This window comes from Cyanistes caeruleus, chromosome 8 (genome assembly GCF_971803275.1).
Source record: "Cyanistes caeruleus chromosome 8, bCyaCae1.hap1.1, whole genome shotgun sequence".
Taxonomy (NCBI): domain Eukaryota; kingdom Metazoa; phylum Chordata; class Aves; order Passeriformes; family Paridae; genus Cyanistes; species Cyanistes caeruleus.
In genome coordinates this window covers 28,256,081-28,275,423 of record NC_141708.1, presented here as the reverse complement: position 1 = coordinate 28,275,423, position 19,343 = coordinate 28,256,081, and the positions used below count along the sequence as shown (strand labels likewise).

General features: G+C 41.2%; 1 protein-coding gene across 4 annotated transcripts in view; it reads left to right on the top strand.

The window, feature by feature from the left end:
- LOC111931566 (uncharacterized) overlaps positions 1 to 19,343 on the top strand; it is a 38,343-nt gene that overhangs the window by 523 nt on the left and 18,477 nt on the right. For 2 of the 4 annotated variants that reach the window (XR_015290076.1, XR_015290075.1), the window contains exons 1-3: positions 9 to 118; positions 324 to 448; positions 1,293 to 1,575. Coding sequence is in view for 1 of the 4 variants with exons in the window: in XM_086900587.1 (XP_086756713.1) it covers positions 2,604 to 2,674; positions 3,183 to 3,298 (187 nt within the window). In the remaining 3 variants the exon portion in view is untranslated. Of the gene's footprint in view, positions 1 to 8; positions 119 to 323; positions 449 to 1,292; positions 1,576 to 2,521; positions 2,675 to 3,182; positions 3,299 to 19,343 lie in introns of those variants that run through there. The other 2 variants (XM_086900587.1, XR_015290077.1) reach the window with 2 other exon arrangements.

The following is a 19,343-nucleotide window of genomic DNA, read 5'->3' as shown; positions in this document are numbered from 1 at the left end:
ACAGCACTGTCCTCTGGGCCTGCCCAGCCCCCTCAGGCACACTCAGCCTGCTGCTTGCTGTGAACTGGCGGTCAGGAGAAGTGTGCTATATTTCACAGGTCCTACTCGGTTACAGTGGGTAAAGTAGTAACTCTTGATACTGTGGGAGGAACATTATTGAACAGGGGTGAGAAAAAGCAAGTGAAAGAACAGTTCCTTGCACTGTCCTCTGGGGGACTGCTAAAGAAAATCTAGTTCCGAAGTTCTGAGACTGATAATAGCTAAAGAGACATGTCCAAAAGCTTGGTTTTGTTGTTAATTTATTTTCTGTTTTCTGTTTCTAGGAGGTATAGTATGAGTTCAATACTGAACAACAAAGCTGTTTGTTAAAGTCATCTCTGCACCCTGGAATTGTGTTTTTCCAGGAGTGACTGTGGCTGGGTGCAGAAGGAACACTTGCTGTTTGCCTGTATGTATCTGTACCCCCAAGTGGGACAACAAAGGAACACAGAAACAATGGCATTGGAATGGTGCTGAGATGTCTGGGCCTGATTCCTTAAGTCCGTTCCCTCACTCACTTATTTGTTCTCTTCCCTTTGCTCTTGCCTCAGAGGTGGTATCTTTTTGGATTTGCTTAGTTTTCCTTACACGGTTTTCTCTTCCAGTTCAGATTTGTTCAGTCACAGTATGGGTGATTACAGAACTGAGAGAGAAATTGCAAATCATGGACTCATTGTCAGCTATCAGATTTTAAAAAATAATTGAAAGAAACCAGATATTTTATGATGTGCCAGATGAATAATTCCAGAACATATTTTATTAAAGAAGATGAAGTGTGGTGCTAATCTTTGGGAAAGTTTCCCTTCATTAGTACAGAGCTGTTAGCACAGTTGTGGCCTGGAGCTAAAGTTGTGACTGAGTGCCACTCTGAGACTCAGACATCTGTGTTTGGGATCTGTTTGGCTCAGGTGCTTCCAAAATACTCCCTGTCTCTCTTATGGACTGAAGCTAAAGCCAATGCCACAGATATGAAGAACTGAGAACTTAAATGATCACCATTTTCAGTTTGTGCCTCTTTAAATTTGTGCTTTTTGAATTACCTTTTTCCAGGCTGTTTGTCCATGAATACAGGTTACAGATATCATTGAGAACTGGGAAATGGGAGCCATGGCTGGGAGAAGACCTCAGTAGGGACTGCTAACCCATCTCTGTCCCTCCAGGGCAGAGACAGAGCTCATCTGTAATGACCAGACATAATGACATGCATTTCTCTAACTCATATTTTCTGTGTGTTTTGTGTCCTGTTTAAACAGGTCTCTCATTATTGTGGTTTTTGAAACTGCTTGGGAAATCTGAACTGAGGGGAACAGAACCTACAGCATTTCTCTTAAGCAAAGTTTGAAGCAGTACTTCATGCAGAGCTACCAGTCTCATCCAAAGCAAAGTAAACCCAAAAAAATCTTTCACATAAGTAGAATTTCATTTCATTGATGAAGATTGAAAAAAAGGTCAAAACAAATAATAGTGACACTAAGACCAGACTTGCTCGAGCTCATTTTAGCTCAGTGACCATGCAAGCCAGCTGAATGTTGCAGGGTGAGTGCTGAGTTCTTGGTTTTGATGTTTTTGTAAAAACTACTGGTTCAGTGACAAAATGATGACTTGATAAAACTTGTTTTATTGCTGTATTACTCATTCTTTTTTTATTAGATTCGTGCTATGGTGGGTTATAACCATCAGAATACCCAGGCAATTTTGTTTTGCACGCTAAAACCTAATCAGGCATTACCTAAACAATTTCTTACCATTGTAAGTGACAGCAAAGTTTGATCCTATTTCTGCCAGAATTGATATGTGAAAACTCACTAAGATAATACTTTAGATGAACTATGGCACTCATCAATTCTCCTCTTATCTTTCTTAGATTTTATGAACATAAAACATTCCTCTTTACATTATGGGCTTTTAGAACACATATATTTGGACCTTTTTGTGGTGAGAATATAAAGTGCTAGGTCTTCATTAATGTAGGGGCTCTTATAGCAGATGCATATGCATAGATATTCTGATTTTTATTACAGCTTGTTAAATTATTACCAGTCTGCTCAGCCAAAGTATTATGCCTTAGGTAGAGGAATTAAGTATAATTAGCCTGCTTTGTTATGTTTATTGTGGTAGTGGAGATGGATGAGTAGATTTTGAGCCACCAAATATTCTTGATGCTTTGTGGTTGTTTCTCTTTATGTACTGGTTAAAAACAATCTGGTGTTGGTGAAGCATCTTGTAGCAAAGTGAGCTAGGAGAAAGGAAAATCAAACAGCTTGGCTTGAGGTAACATTCTTTTCACTTTTGTCAGATGTGTACACTACACTGACTTTAAAATCTGCACTTTGATTTCACTGAAGTGCAGTAATTACATATTGCTATCACCCCAAAGAAAAATGCTAAGAATCTTCTAATCATGTGATAGATAAGAAAAAATATTAGTTACTTTAAGGCCTAATTTGAGACTGCTACACTGAAGTATGTGTCTTGTGCGTAGTGATTAGTATCTATTGGCAAGTCCAGGATGAAAAACTGGGAGTGCTGATGCACCTACAAGAACACATCCAAATGATACAGAGATGGCTTTATGCAATTCATTTATCTGGAACAGACATGAATGGATCTCTCTTTCTCCTCCTTTTGTATTAAGGTACTTTGGTTCACCACAATATCCAGTCACCTTTTGGTGTGAATGGAGTTAATTACTTCATTGATATCCTAATTAACATCAGGTTGTATTGTTGTTCAGTGACAGATGATCACTATATATTTGACCGTAGACTTAAAAACCCCTTTGTCCTTCATGTTGCTCTCATATACATCACAGCACAAAATCTGCTGCCACTCTTTGTGCTTTTGGGAAGGTGTCCTTTGCAGGAAGGCTGGGGTTCAGAGAAAATCTTTGTCATGCAGGCTTGCATTGCTGCTCTTTCAGTTTGCTGTCCCTCTTCAAACCCATTTTCCCAGCCACTCCAGAAACAGGAAAAAAAACCCCAAATCTTCTTTGACCAAACACCTACCCACCCATCCACCCCACCTATCCCAAGCTGTAAATCCAGGAGCTGAAAGCTCTAAAAAAAATTTTTCTCCTGAATTTGAGCAATCTCCTTTAGCTCAGTTGTACCCAGTTATTAAAAATACACACATTCTCCTTTCAGGGCTAACTTTGGACTGTACATGATGTCAGCTGCTGCTTGTCCTTCCATGTCTCAGTCTGCTTCTAAAGAAAAGTCGCTGTGGGCCTCTGCCTGCCTGTCACTGTTGGTCCTGCCAGGTGAGGCAGTGGCTCTGAGATCAGTATTAATGAGTGTGGGAACAGAGCCATAGCTACACGGTGCTATCAGCAGGTGGTGCTTCCCTCGACACGGGATGACAAATTGTCCACGTTGTGTATCCTCACCCATTTGCACGTGTGTGTCGTGTTTGTTTCCAGTGCAGATGTATTTCAGATTTGCAGTATTCTAACGTGGCAAACAGGTGAATGTCATGCAGATGAGGAGAATGTCCACTTCTTTGGCAGCAGAATTTTGCAGTATTGGTGTATTTATAAATATGCTGTTTGAAATGGGACACTGAAAACTAATTGCTGTAAAAAAATATAAAGGTTAATAATGCCCAAAGAGAGATTATGGAAAAATGAAAGTGCTATGTTGAAGAGTTCTCCAGTGTAATTTATTTCCCAGATAACCCAGGGCCAGATGATATCTGCAATATCAACACTTCTCATGCCAGTGAACTCCTATCTCATTGCATTTTCCCACTGCAAGCAACGCCACTGCTGTGCTCAGCCTAAGGCTGTCAGCACTGCTGCCCTACAGAGATCCTAGGAAACTTTTAAACGTTACTAAAGCTCTGGTGATCTCATAGTCAACTCACCAGCAATGCCTATGGGACATCTGACTAAATACAGTCATTGTGAACTGATGACCATGTATTTGCAATTTTTATTTCTTATTCTACTAATGCTGGGCCAAAACCATACTGGCTTGTCAGGGTCTGTTGCAGATTTCAAAACATGCAGATTTGCCCAAGGATAAAAACTTTCTTGTGTAAATCAGTTTAGGTCAATATTCAGGTCAATAGTGTGAAGAAATGACTACATCAGCTGAGCTACATTTCAGCGAGGATTCGGGTTTGAGTGGATCTGAAACTTGTTAAAACCTGGAGAAATAACTGTAATTCTTGTGTAGAATTGCACTGGCCTGTATGAATATGAATACCTGTCGTCTTGAATGCTGCTTCTAACTGGTGTTCTAAACAGAAGTGTGTTCAAGTATAGCTGCAGTTTAACGCAGGAGAAAGGCTGAGTAGTAAACTTAAAGTAAGCTGATGTGAGGGTTGTTCCTCCTAGAAGTTTGCAGGAAATTGACAGCATGCTTTTTAATAACCTACATAGTCACTGATTTGCACTTAGCCTCAAACAGGACTTCTTTATTTCCTTTATCATTACATGAAATGCTTTCCTCCTCCTTTTAAAGGAAAACTTCAAAGTTGTCAACCCAAAGTGACAATAATGCTGTTTGGAAAAATTCTCTGTGGCACGTAGTTTCACACCAAAGGCTATGAAGTGAATAAAATCATCCTGAAAAATAGCACTTGAGCATGAAAGGCCATCTCAGCATGTTTGAGCAATTCATGCAAGATACAGTCAAGGTTTATGTGATCTGAGTTTTCCCTAGGAGCATTAAGATTCCTAATAGCTAGAACAACAATTACTCCAGTAACATCTTTGGGATGCCATCTACTTATGAAGCTTCCTGGAGATCATTTAGGTTTCATTCCACCACTAGCAACATGGTTCATCATTCCTCATCTTTCTTGGGAATTGGGAGGAAGGCAGTGTGCCTTGTGATTTACCCCAGAAGACAAGCGGTGCACAAAGCAGAACAACGCTGTGATGTGCACATACGTACTCATGAATCACAACCAGATGTATCTTTAATTTCAAGCTCAGCAGCCACAGCCATCCCTTTCAGTGAATTTTAGTGAATTCTGAGTGTTTCAGAAATAATCTAGTAAACTTCAGACTGAATTTTTACCATGGAGAGCTTTCTGGCCCTTTCTTGGAGATTCACTTTATTCTCAACACATCGGCAATACCAAAAAAGTCTGTTCCCTGCCTTTTTTGCTTTCTTCTCTTCATATGTTCTTGAATAAAGCCAAATAAGTCTCTGAATTAGGAGGTTTTTGTGTTTGGGGCTTTGTTTAAATAACAGGAAGAGGTTTGAACATCTGTGGTTTCTTGATGGAGTGTCACAATTTGGCTTTCCTAAGCCATGTTATTCTTTCCCTTTTCTCTCTCCTCTTTTGGTGTCAGGCTGATATTTGTACCTTTTGATAAGCAGGCTTCCACAGGGACTTCTGGGCCTTAACCCCAGCATTCTCAGGCTGTGTTACTTTTGATAAAACCAGATGGTTTTGTGATCACTAAGCTTAGGAAAAAAAATCCAGGAAAAGTCCTTATTTTTCTTTCTCCTTTTTCCCTTTTTGGGGGATTTCAGGCCCCTTAACACTCCTCCAGAAAAAGGAGTAAATTTTTTTTAAAAGGAAAAAATAAAGGGAACACAATGCTGTTCCCTTGGAGCCCTGAAAGAAGTGGAGCAGGGAGCATAGAATACTTATGTGCCTGATAAATGGCTGTGTTGCAGAAAACTAAAACTCCAAAATGGTAAGACAAGGCATGGAGGTCTTATCTTGTATAAAGGATGATGATGTACACTTGTTTTAGGGAAATAAGATTGTTAGGCTGATTTAGGGCTTTGGCTTTCCTGGGACTCGATTAATACAACAGATTACATATAAAATAGTTCACATGATGAAAACCAGGAATAGTTCTTTGTGGAAAAACAAAAGCATTTGATAATCTGCTAAACAGCCTATGGGATGATTCTCTTCCATATGAATCCATTGATGTGGGACTACTCAGAGAAACCCTCTTAGCACCCTTTAAAGAGCCCAGGACCTCACTGGACATGCAGCTTCCCTGAGGATTTTTATTCTAGGGAATTTTTTTCTTGACAGCTCCTGTTCAAATTATATTTGGATAATATTTCCTAGACAGAAACACTGGTTGATGGGACTGGTGACACAAGGTTTTAAAAGTCCTGCACATGGATTTATGCCATGTGGAACCCCTGCCTTGTCTGTCTACAGAATAATGCATACTGTTTTCCCCTTTGTAAGTTTAAAAGTATTGTTATAATTTAGAGGAATTAAGAGTAGGGGTGCAGTGGAACATGCATGAGACTGGAAATGTGGGCTGTGAAGGGTAGGGGTGAGGCCACAGATTGAATCAAATAATGGAAATATGATTACACTAGAACAGAGCAAAACAGGGGCAGAAACTGGGAGATGTACAAATCCTGGTCATCAGCATGGACCCAGAAAACTTCTGGAAATGATCCCTCAGAAGCAGAAGGAACATAAAAAATGAGAAACAATCAAGAAAATCAAAACTTGGAAAAGGAGAGGTTAGGTTTACATCGTGTGTCCTCCACCGGATGGGTATTACGGGTAATGGGGCTGAAAAAGCATGGAATGAGCAGCTCATGTTAAAGTGGATCAAAGCCACTGATTTTGGATAGAGTAGGATTTGTCAGGATTGTGACAAGGTTAGAATGTGGGCCCTGAACTACTTTAAGGCATGCTCAAAGCTCTGCAACTTTGAGAAACTAACCTACTGCTACAGCTCACCCAAGGAAAACTGCTGTGTGACAACTTCAGGAATTTAGGCCAAATTGAGCAGGGAAAAGCAAAGACATCTTTAAAATTTACTTTGCTGTTTTCAAAGCTGCATTGTATTCCAGAAATGCAGGAACTTCTCATTTCCACATTTTTGCACAGGACTTATTGTTTCCCAATTACAATAAGGCATTGCAATTTCACTTAAGAAGTGGTCTAATAAGAAAGAACTCAAAACCTTTCAGAAAATTGAATACCACTAAAATTATAGTATAGTGAGAGTCTTTCTTAATTAAAACTTCCAACAGTTAAAATAAGTAAAGTGATTTGCATTTGATCTAACCTTTTTTTTAAATTTATGATTACCTACCAAAGTAAAAAAAAAAATAAAAAATCCATTATTCCCCCAGATCTAATTAGTTCTGGATACAGGTACAGATTTTCTGCCCCTTTTTCTTTTGGTTTCAGCATTCACCCAGCACAGTATCTCTTGATCTGTCAATTTTTCTGAGCCTTAACTTAAGGAAGATAGAGTTACTGTTGAAAAGTCTATTGTAAAGAAAAAGATTGATCTAATGCTAACAGAGCTGTTAAACCCCAAGGAATTGAAAGACACCCGTGGATTTAAAAGAAAGGAAACACTTTCTGTGCGGATAAACTGTGGAAAGAAGAGTTCTATTTATTGCATCTGGCCAGCAGTTGCTCAATATCAAGGTGTGTACTTCAATGCTGCATCCAGGCAGGAGGCAATGCTTCTGAAAAAAGCTTGGAGTTTTAGCCCCTAGCCAAGCAATCATTAAGTCATTTAAGCAGCATTTCTGATCCTTGAGACAGCTGTACAGGTTACATAAATTTCCTTCTAGAAAAGCCAGTAGAACTACCCAGGGCAACACCTAAGTTTTCCCTGCCTGATGTCAGGCTGGCTTTGTGCCTTACGGAACATCCCAGCTTCCCCTCCTGCTGTGCTCTCCCAGCTGAGCCCCCACAGGCTGCAGAGATGCTCTCATTTACCTTCTGCCTCGGTGAATGCCTGAGCAGAACCTGCTCCAGCAGGGAGAGCAGGGACAGTGCCAGGGTGGAATTTGCCATTTTTAGTGGACGCTGAGGGTTTGTCCACTCAGCCTCCAAACGTACTTTCTTTGTCCCGTCAGTGCAATAAACCACAGCAAGGACAGTGTTTGGAGTGAAGGAACTCAGAGACTCCAGTCATACTCCAGGATTCTCTCTCTTCCCAGCAAATAACAATCAGTGGTCAGTGCGCTTCAGAAAGGCAAATGATCTCCAAGCTCAGCAAATCTGTGAAAAGGCAAAAGGCAATTTCATTCTGCAAAATTTCCCACTCCTCCTCCAGATGTAAGCCGTGTCTTTTCTCTTGGTGTTGTAATCTGTCATGCACGTGTGGTTCAGACAGGACCAGGGACCTGAGTGCTGGATCTGGCTGAAACAGCTCAGCCTGCTCCCAAGCTCTGTGTTCTCCCTGGCCCATGGCAAGAAGTTGCCAGGTGTGTGTCAGGGTCAGTAGAGAGGAGCATATGCAGCACTTCAGCAATGACTGCAGCAGCTCCTGCATAATTGCAAGCATGTTGTCATTGACTCTTCGGGCTAATTAGGCCAGAGAGGTGAGATCACACTGGTAAAAGAGGCTGTGAGTGGGAATGGCTGAGATGTTTGCACACATTCGCTTCTGCTGCTTTTCTTCAGGCATGCAGGAGGTCAGCCAAGGAGCAGGGAGGTCAGCAGGGTATGGGAACAGCTTTAAACACTTCAGCTAGTTTCACCAGGGCTCAAGAGTCAAGCCCTAGGCTTTATCCTTGTGGGCTTGATCAAATTGCCTATGGTTTCAAGGTCTTTCTTGAAGATATTTTTTCCTGAGATGCTACTTTTTAAAGAAATGTTGGAACATTAGAAGTCAGAATTAAAAAATAGTCACACAACAGGAAATTTGCAGGTCAGTTTAAATCCTTCTCTACCTCACCTTCACATAGAGCAAAAACCTATTTTCTTGTCTCCCCCAGAATACAATACTTTTCAGTGATCTTTTTCTTTTTTCTTTTCTTCCTTTAACAGAATAAGTCCTCTTCACTCATCCTCCTTTGGTTAAGAAAATAACATTACTCAAAAACACCAGTGCTAAATTTTCAGCTCCTTGCAACACTCCTCTATAGCAAACATCATCCTGGGGAATGTTCCATCTCCTCATGCCTGCTCCATTTGATGACCTGGTAATGTTTGGACAGCAGGAATATGTGACCAGGGATTTATGGCTTGGATTACAGCAAGGGATAGGCGTCTGTGTCCAAACTTTCAGTCTTGGTTCTCTCCTTCCAAGTGAAAAAAGAATGCCAATGCTTTCTCTCTAGTTTTCTCCCTGAGAATTCCTGATTACAGTTCATGTGTCACTGCCACCAAAGCTGCATCATACCAGGCAGAATTATGAAGAAATAAAAAGAGCTGGTTTATTCCTTTTTCGTATTTACCTGGCTGTGGAGAAGGGACATCATGCTAGAGCATCCCCTGGTAACCTCAGTGTCGCTTGACCCAGAGCAGATGTGATTTTTCTGAGAGGCTGAGCTGTGTGACAGGGAACAAGCTGCTGGGATAGTGTGGACATCTGGTATGGGCTGTGCTTCAGAAGATGTAGAGAAAAGTGGCTGCAGTTTCTGTGTGCCTGGGGCTGCCCGAAGCAGTGCAGTGGGGAACTCTTACCCCTAGGATGAACTGTGGATGGCAAGAACAGCTCCTCTGCTGTCTTGGCCAAGAGCAGCAAAAGCGGGATATGAGCTGGCAGAGGCACAGGCTCAAATGTCTGTGCAATTAAGATACTTCACTGAGATTTCTGTGCTTGTATATAATAAAACCACAACTTTTGGAAATGAAGACATAACTCTTCCCCACTACATTCGTCATGGAATGATGAGACAACTTTTGATTTTTCCTTCCTGATGCCATTTGTCTGATCCAACAAAAAAGAAAAGGAATCAGTAGGGAAAATCTCTTGGGAGCACAGTATTTAACACTCATTTGGCAGGTGATATTTACCCTGTTTTAAGAGGATTAGACACAGTCATAGTCCAGAATACCAGTCAAGGTATCTCCAACATCAGCGATTGCTTTGCACAGTCTTTGCCCTTTTAACCACCTGTTTTGTAACACTGGGGGCCACTCCTGGTTCATCCTCTGTGCAGGGCCCAAGGCTTTTCAAAAAATGAGAGCGTGAGAGAGAGAAGCTCTGCAAACAAGACACATCAGTGTAGTTGTATTGAAGTTGCTATCAAGGCATTTATTGGTATGCCAATTGCACTTCAGCTTTCCAACTTTACAACTTCCTTGTTTTTCAAACCCACTCTTGCTTGTAACATTTGAAAACACACCATGGACAAAACATTTAAAAGCAATAGTGCAAAATGCCAGCAGAAAAATAAACGGGGAAATAGGAGAAATGAAGGGGCTTGTCAGTTCTGGGTTGTTTCATATTTATTTATTTATTACTTAATTTGGATTTGGAGTGGAAGGTATGTGTAATCATGTGGAAAGCAAATTAAGACTGCTCACTTGTGGGTGTTAAACACACACTTAATTTTTCTGAAAGAGGTGTCTGTTGAGAGATGATAAGGTAAAGCACATTTCCCAGCTGAACTCCACTCCAGAACCTTTTGTAGGGGATTGAGGTTCCTTCCAGCCCCAGTGGTAGCGCCAGGGCCAGAAGATGATCCTGACTCTGTGCTGGCAAGGTGTGCTGTGAGGCATAGAGGGGAAGGGGGACTATTTTCTTTCTTTGCTTCTTTCTAAATCTTCAGCACTTTCAGCTCCTTTCCTCTTCAGCTGAGCTGCCCCTGTGCTTACCTGGCTGTCCAAGCAATGCTCGGCTGGCAGCTGTGCCAGGCAAAAGCCTGTGGAGAGTGTCTGAGACCATGCCTGTGGCTTTTATCTGCTTTATGAAAGGGAAACTGGTGTTCTGCCATCAGTTGCCTGGACTCATGAATGGGTAATGAGAGTAACACAGCAGCTCTTGGTTAATGTTCATTGCAGAAGTCAGACCTGCTCCCATAACTGCACCAAAGGACAGTGAATCTAACCCTTGGGTAGCAAATTCTCTTAAAGCCTTGCAGAAGGGAAAAGTGAAACCTTTTATCACTGTGTCATTTTCTCAAAAGCATGAAAAATGGAGCAGGTTGAAACAGACGACTGGAAGGCTGCTACATCTGTAGCAGACAAACAGATGGGGAAAACAAACAGAGAAGGGATCAAGCCCAGGGCAAGAAGAAAGAATTTCCACTGAATGCATTTCTTGGGCTGGGTCAAACCTTTTAAGCACATGTGTTGGGTGTTTGAGGCAGTGCACACCTCTTACATCATACATGGAAACAGGGATGTGAGGCCAGCTTTGGCTTGAAAGGCTTGTGCAGCATTCCGTGCTCAGGACTGTGCTAGTGTGAAATGACAGCTACAATAAATGGCAAATACTGCCTTTTATGCATGTGCTTGCCATTCCAGCTGCTTGAATAAACATTCCATCAAACCTCAGCCTGGGAATTGAACTTGAGCTCAGATTATATTTTGTTTTGCCTACCTTATCCCTTAGCTTCCCGCTAAGGGTGGAACTGGCACCTTGAGGCCAGGCCCTCTGGGTTATTCATCGTGGCACACAGTAATCAGACATCTGACTTAGCAACCTCGAGCCTGGGCAAGGTATCTCGGTGTGATGTATGGAGCATGAGGAGTCAGGTGTCCTGGAATGGGAAAAATGGCAAAGGATACACTGAGTGGGGAATTTCAGTCAGAATTCATCAGGCGTCTGCCAGAGCCGTAAAGATCCTAGAAAGGTTTTACTGCCCATCAGGGGAGTTCTGCACATTTCCTCAAATAATGTGGGAAAGACTAGGGGCTTAATGGCTCATTTTCTGGCTTTCATTAGGTCATTTCATCCATTCTTGGGAATATTTTTCACCTATTCTTAAACCCACTTTTCATTTACATTTCATGTGCTGAGTTCTGCAAGCACACCTGCATTAATTATTTTCTTGAATTGTCCAAATATAAAACAATGGACTGAAAATGTTTCATCAGCTAAGACATGCATTTTCTATTAAATATTTGCAGCTTTTCTTAGTATAATAAGTTAGCCTGTGTTGAAAAATCACTCTAAAGAAAATGCTTAATTAAAAAAATATATTAAATTAATTACTTTATCTGGCTTTTATAATAAAATGCTAAGAAAACATTTTGAAATGCTGTAGTTGTAACAGATTGTTTTTCTTTTTCTCAAGGCAGCTGCTTTGATAAATATTTCTAGCTAGTCATAATATCATTATGAATTTGTACTAATATGATTCTATCATAATTGTTTAACATTGCATTAAATATTTCTGGGATAAGTTATAGAAACAATAATTGTGATTTTGTAAGCAAACACAGTATCTGAAAAGTACTCAGAGGGTATTTTTATTGCTTGTTGCATCGTGGGTCCTTTTTTGGTGGGAAATGCTGACAGGGAGTGTGTGTGAGTGATATGAATGCAGGGTTGTGTCCACTGCCAAGGCTGTGGTTGAGTGGGTGGGATTTGAAGTGTGCTAAGAATGTTGTAGGTTTCCAAAGGGAGTTTTTAAATCTGATAGTAGCCAGGCTCATAGGATGAATTAACAACAGGGGTGCTGGGAGGCAGTGGGGGTGTCGGGGAGGCTGTTTAGGGGGATGGAAACCTTTATCTCACTTGCCAAATACAAAATGAATTGATGGAGAATTTTGGCACACTGAGTCAGTGAAAATGCCACATGTGCTCATTCCTTAAAATGTACTTTTCTGCCTGAACTTGCAATGCTGCTGAGTTCAGTGGGAGAAGGAATGTAAATAAACATATATTTCATGTCCCCCCAGTGACTCCAGAGCAGGGCTCCTGTGCAGAGCCACGCGTGTGCTCAGGCTGTCGTATGCCACATCTGTCCATGTGAGCATGGGGACTGGGAGAGGAACACCAGTGTGGTGGTCTTGCCTCTCACAGTGACTTGTTCCACAGCCTGTCTCACTATTTCTGTGAATTTTATGTCCTTGGGCTCTAAAAATGAGGATAATAGTGATGACTTACCCTGAAATGTGCGCCATGCAGATGAATGAGGTAATTGTGAGGTTTTCAACTACTAAAACTCACAATAGCCACTGAAAGGAGAATTTGAAGGGCCAAATTAGTGACACAAAGGACAGGATGCATAACCTTTGTAACACTGGGTAACCATCTAGAGATGCTGCAAAAGGAAAAAAGAAAAATCTTACATCTTGCATCATCATTAACTGTAGATTGGGTCTTCTATCTTCTAAACCAGGGGTGCAGACACACCCTGCCCTCGAGGGAATGAGATATTCCCCCAGGGTTACCTGAGCCTGAGCTGGCTCTCCCCTGGTGCCCAGCTCTTCTGGGCAAAGTTACTCCTGTACTTTAAATTGAGAGCTTTCTAAGGATTCTGCTGGATGTGAGCTTTTAGCTCTGTCCCATTGGTGGTCCAGAGCAAGTGATGCTAGAGCGTGGCTGGCAGCATCCTTTCTGTGCCAAAATGCTTGAAGGAGCACCAGCAGGGCACTGGCTCAGACTTCTGTGTTCCCTTTCTGGCTAATGCCATTGTCACCATAACATGAAGCAGAGCACAGAAGTGAAATAAACCCTGGAAATTATAGTGGTATACAAAATTTTCTTTGCTCATATGAAATTTTCCTCAATTTAGGTAGAATTTTCAATGTAAAAGCTTTGTAGGCCAAAAGAATTTAGCCAGCTGTTCTATTGTGGCAGGCAGTTTTCTCACATTCAGGGTATGTTTCTTGCTGTTCTGAAGTCAAATAGAAAAGCCAATATTCCTTGTCATATTTAATGTGTCTGTTTTGGGAAAGCAAAAAATCTCCTCTACCAACATTGCCTCTACAGCAGGGCCATCTAGGTGTATTCTTTTGTGAGTTTTAATATGCCAGTGCTGTATTCACTGCTTTCATCCTTTACCAACTTTTTACCTGCTCTATCAGGAGGAAGGTTTTGTTTTGTTTTGTTTTGTTTTTTTCTCCTCTTTTGTGCAGTGCTGAGCTGATAGATGTTTTGAATAAGGCAGCTTTGGTTCAAATTGGGTGTACTGCTAGGGCAGGGTAAACTGATGAATTGTAAATGTTGGTTTTGGAAAGGTGTATCCAAGGCACTGCAGGTTGCTTGAACTCTAGGACCACTGCAGATTCTCTCAAAAAGAGAAGGAGGAGGGCAGGGAGGAGGCATCTGTAGCAAAAAATATACGACAGTGTTGCAGGGGATGACAGCCATAGCAAGAATGAGGGATCTGAAGTTAAACTGGGGGCTGAGACAGGAATCACCTCACCTGGTGCTAGAAAACTGCTTATCCCATGCAGTTAGCCCAAATTCCCCTGGGAGACAACTCATCTGGCCTACTTCAATGTCAGCCATCAAATGAGATTAATTAGGATCTAGGAACAGCTGTTGTCTTGCTGGACTTAACTAAGGAGAGCCTGGCCGCGTCTTGGTCGTCTCAGGTAATTTCCAGCTGGGTCCTGCACTGGGGTCACAAAGAGGCAGGGGATTTTTGCAGCAGTTTAGAAACCCCTCAGCTACTACAGGGAGTGCTGGTCCTCTGGGCCAAAGGGCAGGACTTGCTCAGAGCCCCCCGGGTCAGCAGGGTGACAGCCACATGGGGAGTTTTGGGATCCTGTGCACAGCACAAGCTGTAAAGGATGCTGTCCTCCTGTGCAGGAAAGCTGCTGCTTTTGGGGAGTGTTGGCACTGCCCACGGGCTGGCTGTGTGACAGACACCCTGGCCTGGCACTGGCAGAAGCTGCATAACCCACCTTAGTGAAGAAGGAGAAGCCAGCTGATCTCAACAGTCCTGTACCACCTTTCTTTTTGTACCCTGAGACAGTTCTCCCCGATTTCACAGTGCACAACACTGCTTTCCCAGTTTAAGACCCTGATCTGAAGCCAGCTCAAATAAATAGGAGCATTTTAGATAAAACCATAACTGAATGAAATCTTTACTGCATTTGCTTTTCAGGTTACTCCAAAATTCCCATCACAGTAAATTCTTAAAGATGGAGGATGATTCCATAGTTTAAAAAAAAAAAAAAAAGTGTGTGTTTCCTAATCGAAAGTCAAGAAATACATAATTTCTTTCTAGTAAAGGAACCATGTTCAGTTTTTCCCTTCATGAATTAAAATACTACCACTGTAATCAGCCTTTTTGTTTTTATTGTGCATTTAGAAGGTCCGTTCATTCACAGGATAAATTTATCTAATTGGATATAAAGGCAACATCTCTTTCATTATACAAATAACTGTGGAGGCTCTTCCTGCAAGCAAGTACATAAATATTATCTAAAGTTTCTGTTGTCATTCCTGACTAGGAAATACAGCTACAGGCAAAAGCTAACAAAATGGCCAGCTTCAAAGAAGCTGAGTCTTTCTGCTTTAGTTTTTTTTCTTTCTTTATCAAAACACAGTAAAGAATTAATGGCCTTCCTATGTGTGTGCCACAAGCTTTCTTATTTTTCCCTTGTAACCATTACAACCTAACAGAATTTTTTCATGTTTTTGTATGCTGGATATCCAGGATGTGTTACTAAGCACTAAGCAGGGAGCATTTTCAACTTGAGCAGCAGAGTGCCAAAGTTTGGTACAGCATCTGGCAGGGGATGGACACACTTATATCCCTCCTCCTCTTGTGCAATCCCCTTTTGCATTCCCTCAGTTCCCTTCTCATCTTTTACCAGAGCATCAGTTCTGGTTAGGAACTGGAATGTGTTTCCCAAATGGAGACAAAACTAACTGTAAGATTTTTTTTTTCCCCTTTTCCTTTGCTGCTGATGAATAGAACAGGGCTTGAAAATGGGATTGTCTTCCTGCTGATAGACTGCAGGGCTTATCTGTAAACAAAAAAAGTATTTATGGAAGTAGGTGTTAGTTGTGGCTTTTCATAGCTGCCTTGAGGTATCGAGGAACTGTGAGATTATCTCTTTTAGGGTTTTTTTTGCCACTCATCCCTCCAGTATCTGTACATCTACTGTATAAAACAGACTAGGAGAACAAAGACCATTGTGGATCTCATGGGTGTTTGACTCATCAGCTCTCTTTCTGCTTACAGAAAGTTTGGCCTGGTTGAAAAATATTGTTTATAAGTGCCAGAAAAGCTTTCATTTTCTCTGGTCTAGTTTGAGATTTTAAAACTTTTAGAGAGTAAGGAATTTAAAAGCATCTTTTCAAGATACCCCTTTAGACATCCAGCTATTAGATTATTTAGGAAGGTGTCAGGGAAGAAACCTTTCATGAGGTAGCAACTGGATTTCAAACAAAAGTCCAAACCACAAGAAATATCAACAGGGAGAAATACATTGTTTTTTTCACATAATTTCTTTTGGTGAAATCTTTGTATTGTGATTTATGGTCTAGTTCTGTGCTCAGAAAATGGTTTGTCTCTCACTATTTTTCATATAGGATGTCCATAATGTATGACTATTGGATTTCATTTATTTCCTAATTTCCAGTCTAGAATCTTTAAAACAAGCTTAGGGGCTTAGGGTTTTTACCTTTGCTTGGTTACCACCAGCAGTAAAGATTATTCAGGCCAAACTAGAAAGACAGGTATCAAATTTAACAAAGAAGGAGAACAAAACAAACAAAAAATTAGACATTAGAGATTCTCTTATATTTTATGTTTTAAATGTTTTTAATGCCTACTAGTTTCATTTCCAGTACAATCCAGTGCACTCTGGCACCTAATGAAAACACAGCAAGTAAATAGGAGGGGAGACCTGGAATGAAGAGAATGTTTTAACCAAGTCAGGCTTACCTGCTGTGAACTGGTGGGCTCAGCTGGGCTCAAGTCCTAGTGCTGAAGGACAAAGGGGAGGATCAGGGAGAGTGGGTTTTGGATCACAGGTCCTCTCTGAGCTGTGAGCTGCCCAATATTGCATCCCAAAGGAGGACTAGCTCTGCCAGCTGACTTGCTCTGGTTGGGTAAGTCGAGTCTGCTGAAACAGTAGGGTTTTGCAAACATGGCTCATTTCAAGTGAGATTACTGAGGGGATGATTATGCTGGGCTCAACAGCCAGATACAAGGGACAGCGACTTTTAGAAGACATTTTTTCAGGCTCTTTTGGGCACAAAGCTATTTAAGTGGGTGATATTTTTTTGTTCCTAAATTACACCCTAAATGGGATGTAGCCATTTTGTAAGGGTTTTCTGCTCTTTCTGTGCATTAAAGAGGGCAGTCATTTTCACCGGAGGCCTAGCTGGAAAAGAGAAAATGCCCATGTGGTCTAAACATCTCATTGGGGAAGACAGCAATGATGCTCTCAGGGCTCCAAGAAAAGCAGCTACAAATGTGAGACTGAAGGAGAAAAGGAGAATAATGCAAATGCAGGTATCTTGTCGAAAAAAATAATGTTTAGGAGTATCAAAATCTGTGCTGTGATTAGTCAGCAAGTGAAGAGAGGACAACGGACCTGCACAAGATGATTATATTGAGAGCAAAGATTTTGAGGGAAAAAATGGGAAAGAAAGTTTACCTGAGAATAATGGCAAGATAGTGACACACAATTTTTATTTTTTTTTTTTAATTCCACTATTCTTTAATATTGAAAATTTTGCTCATCTTGCCAGTTAATCAAAGTAGCTGCCCATCAGGGCTACAATTAAGAAAATTGTACAAAGCTGTTTTTTCCAGTGGAAGGTGTTCTGCTGAAGCTGGCCTGTCCTTGCTCATTATTACTAAAAATAATAAGTACACAAGCAAATCCATGTGAGATGTTCCAAACCCCAAGGCTGGCTGTGTGCAGCACATGGCTCACCTGCTGGCAGGGTCTGTTCTGGGCTGTGTTACTTTCCCTCCAGTAACAGTCTACACTGATGTCTTTTTCCAAAGCAGAAGTCAGATCCTCCACCAGAGATGTGCAGTGCATTGGAATTGCTGTTTTCTGGCCAGCCATCCTTGCTGTACCTCCGTGTTAAGAAGTACTCACAAATACACCAGCAGGAGAATTATTCTTTTAGGCAACCCATGAATCAGTAACATCTGTATTCCAGCTTCATCTCTCTGTATTGTTTGCTGCCTATGCAATTATATTTTGTCTTCTGATGAGGTCACTGTCATTGCAATTGTTTTAATTGTAGCTGATGAGTCGTGGGCTTTTGAAATCATTAGTGGTTCCTATGAGCTCTAGCAACAGAATAGCATCATTTCTTCCTTGCTGTTCTTAGTCTTCCATGAAAGTGAAATCTATACAGAACTTAATTACATTTTATATCTTATTTGTTGTTTTAACTGAACTAATATTTACAAATGGATTTGATAAATATCATTGCATTTAAAGGAAGGACCCCCTCTGTGTTGTCTTTTCAAGTTGCTGAAAAGAAATCAGAAAGAATGAGTTCTTTAGAAAACTTTAATTACTAGCTGGTTTCATTGACCTGCTAGGCTGGTGGCATCTGCCTTGCAGTCTTTTTCAAATCATTTATCTTTCATTTGGATGTTTAGGAATACATTAGCATGTGGCCGTAATAATTACAAATTATAATGATTAAAAATTAGGGGGTTTCTGCTATCAAGAGTTTTTCTCATTTCAGCCAAAGGCAAAATACAAGCACAGATTTCTGTTCTTTTCTTTGTACTAAGGGGATGAGATTTGCAGATGAGTGTAGGAGGAAGGAAGCAGCTGATGGCAAGTTTAAGGAAGAAAGGAAGCATTTTGTGGGGACTTCTTGACTCCTCCTTCTGTTAGAGGGCACTCTGGTTTCTTGTTTCTGGCCACAACCTGAAGCAGCTCTTGAGCAGTAAAGGCTGAAGTCCTGATTTCAGTTGTACTTCATGATTTCAGTTCTCTCACTTAGCCTTCTCCATCAGTTTTATGTTTTGCCTTTGTGTTTCTAAACTTTTAAAAGTGGTAAATGAAGTGACTGCAGGCATTAAATTAACAAATACTAACAAGTTCATCTGTATTCAGCTCTTTTTAAGTACCTGTTTACAGCGAGAAGAGAATTGTGTGTCGGTTAAAGCAAATTGCGCATTTTCATAACCGAATGCGTCTGTCAATTAAAGCAAACCTTGAGGCACTCCCAGAACCCTCTCTGACCACTCTTTCGACCCCCTCATCTGCTGTCTATCTCCTAGTTAGAGAAATTGATTTTTTGCACTCTTTTCCAATCTAAATGTTCAGAATCTGCAAAGGTATGAGCCATTTTACAGCCGCTTTACATTTGAGATGTGAACCTTCTGCAATTAGACCAATTACGTGGAGACAACTATCCCATTCCTCTCCTAAATGGGATGGGAGGAATTCAGTTAGACTAGGCAGTTGGGAGATGGAAAAAGTCACCCCATTCTTCCTTCAGTCCTGGATTTTTCATACAGAAGCCCAAGAGAGGGATTGGGCTAGAAGCTTTAAATTCTTTCTCGTCTTAGTCCAGACAGCCAGCACTGCTGGAGCTTCATGCTTTGCAATAAAACTCCTGTCTGTTGCAGCCCATCTGTAATGAATTCCTCAGTGAACAGAGAAGCCTGTGACACCTCAAGCATCCTTTGCTTGCCCTGGCGTTCCAGGCTCCAGAGCCCTGTGCTTACACGCTGCAGAAATGGAGACTTGGTGTGTGCAATGCTCAGAAGTCT